The 3,595-nt window shown below is 45.9% G+C and overlaps 1 protein-coding gene across 1 annotated transcript in view; it reads right to left on the minus strand.

Moving 5' to 3' along the window:
* Positions 1–1,070: 1,070 nt before the first annotated feature.
* Positions 1,071–3,595, minus strand: part of LOC119353184 (momilactone A synthase-like) — a 3,704-nt gene continuing 1,179 nt past the window's right edge. Inside the window, exon 3 of the mRNA XM_037619806.1 lies at positions 1,071–2,070. Coding sequence (XP_037475703.1) covers positions 1,257–2,070 — 814 coding nt within the window. The 3' untranslated portion in view covers positions 1,071–1,256. The remainder of the gene's footprint in view (positions 2,071–3,595) is intronic.

Here is a 3,595-nt window from a genome sequence, read left to right on the forward strand (position 1 = left end):
GGCAAGCAATAAATGAAAAGAGAGAGCAAAGTGATAACATAGCTAGTTACTAGTAGTATGAGTAACATCACACATATTAAGGCAAGATGAGTCTATAGCTTAATAAAGAAAGTGTCGCATGTTACTACACATATGTTACTCCCCACTATAGAGGTAATAACATAGACTAGTAACATATGCATGTTACTAGTCTATGTTACTACCCATTGTGGCTAGTCTTACCCAAACAATTCCACCGACGCCCCAATTCAATGATGACTAACCAACCACCAGAATTTACTATCCTTCCATTTTGTTACTGACCAAACTAAATAGTGCTGGATTATGCTTTTAATAATAAAAATAGTGATTACATACAAACGTTAACAGCATGCATGCAACAGAGGTTTTTTTCTTCTTTGTTTCCACATAAATAATTAAAACTTTTTTTCCGTCACGACATCATGTTATTGCATGTATCATGTTTGGAAAGTTTCTGTCCTTTGGATGTTTAAAATAACACACCTTGCCAAAGTATTAACCTTGTCTGAACCGCAGGCAAATACATGATGGGTGCTAACAAAGTGTAGTTTGTCCGACTGCTAACAAAGTGAAGTTTCAGCCACTGCTCTGACAGAGACATATGGCGTGCGCAGAGTTTGCGTGTCCCAGCTCCACTGCATTTAACCATACGGAAGGCGAACCGCGTTGGGAACCTGCTGTGGATGCTGCACCATCCTGTTCTAGGCCTCGTACATGACTGTTCTGCAGGTGTATACTCCTTTATCCAACTTTGGGTCTACACCGTATAAAGAAAAACACTACTTTAACTACACATCGTGATGCACTTACTGACGAATAGGATACCGGGGACATATGTCCCCATAGACCACAAATTCGCCTCCGCGAGTAGTCCAGTTAGTTCCGTTTTTCGTGGAGTGGTTGAGGCTTGCATTTAATATTGTCATGTAAACTCTACTGTGGTGGGGCTCTTCCCTTTTTTTCTTCTATATAATAGATGATACGTACACTCATGCGTATTTGAGAGGTAAAATAATTGGTCCGAAAAAATAACTATGACATAGCCGCGGTTAAATAAACAGTTGACGCTTGGGATTAATCGTCACTCCACACTTGAAACCACAAAAATCACAACACCTCTACACCAAAGAACAGAAGCCCTCACTCTCCTCTCGCCGTTGAATAATTAGGTGCATTTTGTACAGAACCACATGAGCACAAAGCCAAACCAACCTTTTCTAACTGACCAGTAATAATCACTCACTGTCCTGCGGCTTGGGGAACGGCACGTTCATATACTTGTAGGTGGTGAACCCACCGTCCACAACCAGGTTGTGGCCGGACACGTACTTGCCGTCGTCGGAGGCGAGGTAGACGGCAGCCCTGGCCACGTCCACCGCCTCGCACGCAGCGCCCTTGAGCTCGCCGAGACTCCGGATGATGGCCGTCACCGTGGCCTCGTCGGCGCCCTGGAGCATCTGCGAGAACTGCCGCACCACCATCGGCGTCGCGACGGCGTGTGGCGAAATGCAGTTGACGCGGACGCCGTGACGGGCGAGCTCCGCGGCGGCTGTCCTGACGATGCCGGCGATGGCGAGCTTGGAAAGCGAGTAGGGATACGAGCCAAGGCTCCCCATGATACCACTGATGCTGCCCATGCAGAGGATGGAGCCGGAGCCCGCCGGCGCCATGACGCGCGTCGCGTGCTTGATCCCTGCCAGAGTGCCGCGCAGGTTCACGCGCATGATGTCGTCGAACTGGTCCAGGTCCAGGGTTGCCATGTCCGAAGTGCCGGAGAGAGATCCCACGATGCCGGCGCTGTTGAACATGACGTCGAGCCGGCCGTGCCTCGCGACGGCGGTGTCCACTGCCCCGGCCACGCTGTCCTCGAGGACGACGTCGCAGTGGACGAAGTGGGCCTGCGGGCCGAGTTCCTCGGCTGTTTGGAGGCCCAGCTGCGAATTGATGTCGGCGAGAACCACGCATGCGCCCTCTTGGATGAACTCATGGGCTGTGGCCTTACCCAGCCCACTTGCTCCTCCGGTTATCAGTGCAGTCTTTCCCTCCAGCCTGCACAAAATTAGAGGGAATTTGCATGTTAGACTAAAAAAAAGAGATGAAATTTGCATGTTTTCTTGGGGACTGATTGAAAAATTCTGGAGACTAGAGTTTATGTTTTTTTTTTGCGAGAAGAACTTCCAGATAGCATGAAGACGATTTTTGGACAAGCCAATCAATGACCGGTAGTTCAACGAATATTAAAAATGATAAAAATTACATCAAGATCCATAGACCATCTAGCAACGACTGCAAGCACTGAAACGAGCACTGCTATGGACATGATAGCGTGGAGACGATTTTTGGATGACAAGCCAATCAACCCGTCCATGCATCACAACAAATGGCAGCATATTGTCCATATTGTTTGTCGTGTGCACAATAATTCCGTGTATCAACTATAACCTTTTACTACTAAATGTGAAGTGGGATGGACATTAAACCATATCCCTCCGTTCCAAAATAGATGACTCAACTTTATATTAACTTTAATACAAAGTTAGTACAAAATTAGGTCATCTATTATGGAACGGAGGGAGTATTTTTAAGAGCCAGACCAGACATTCGGTTTGAATGGAAAAAAGCCAAAACTGGCGCCTTTTCAGATTCTTTACAGACCGGGACAAGGAGGCCAGCCCAAAAATTTCCAGTAAGACCATCAATTTTTAAAAGAGCTGGCGCGCTCGAACCAGACGGCTCTACGGCACATTGGGGGTCGTCCTATAAATGTTGCTAAAATTAGGTGGCGTGAATGGGACCAATTGGACTTTTAGTTCAGCATAGTGGCTAGTTGGGCTAGCTTGTCTTCTTGAGCACACACATATTTGACTGTATTTCTCTAAGAAAACATATTTGACTGTATTTGTCCACTTAAAAAAATGACTGTATCTGTACATTTTCCTAATGAGATTGAATCCAAAAAGACCCCGCCTATGGGACAAGTGAAAACATGAATCGACAGCTTCACTAGTTTGGTCGTCGGTCCGGTTTTTTAAAATATGAATTAAATTAACATGATGTAACAAGGTAAAATCAATAGAATGTATGTAGGCTACGAAGAGAAATATAGCGTGCACGCGTACAAGCACCAGGGCATATATGCAGTTACTCACACAAAAGAAGCTGCCATCTTTTTTTGTTCGAGTTAGGCATCTTTTACAGCAATAAGTATGATTCCCACAGAAAAAAAGCTAGGATGAAATCTGATTTGATATGCATGGAGTCAAACAGTGAAGAAAAGAAGGAAAAAGGAGACACGGACAATCGTGATCTGTCTGAGAAAGTGATCAGCATGCATGCAAAAAAAGGTAGGATTATCTAAGGGAAAAGGTGTTGGGTCATACGACTACAAAATCCAGCATTCGCGCGCATAATTTAACATAAAGATTCTTGCTACCGGTGAAAGCTCTTGGCACTGTCGCCTGCCGGCTTCGCTTTTTGGGAACAGTAGTGCACTGTTCTTGGAAACTGCCGAGCTTCCAACTCGCCACCAAACATTCATGCACATGCCCAGCTTCCAACTCTCTCTCCCTCCCCC

The sequence above is a fragment of the Triticum dicoccoides genome, chromosome 1A, assembly GCF_002162155.2.
Source record: "Triticum dicoccoides isolate Atlit2015 ecotype Zavitan chromosome 1A, WEW_v2.0, whole genome shotgun sequence".
Lineage (NCBI taxonomy): Eukaryota > Viridiplantae > Streptophyta > Magnoliopsida > Poales > Poaceae > Triticum > Triticum dicoccoides.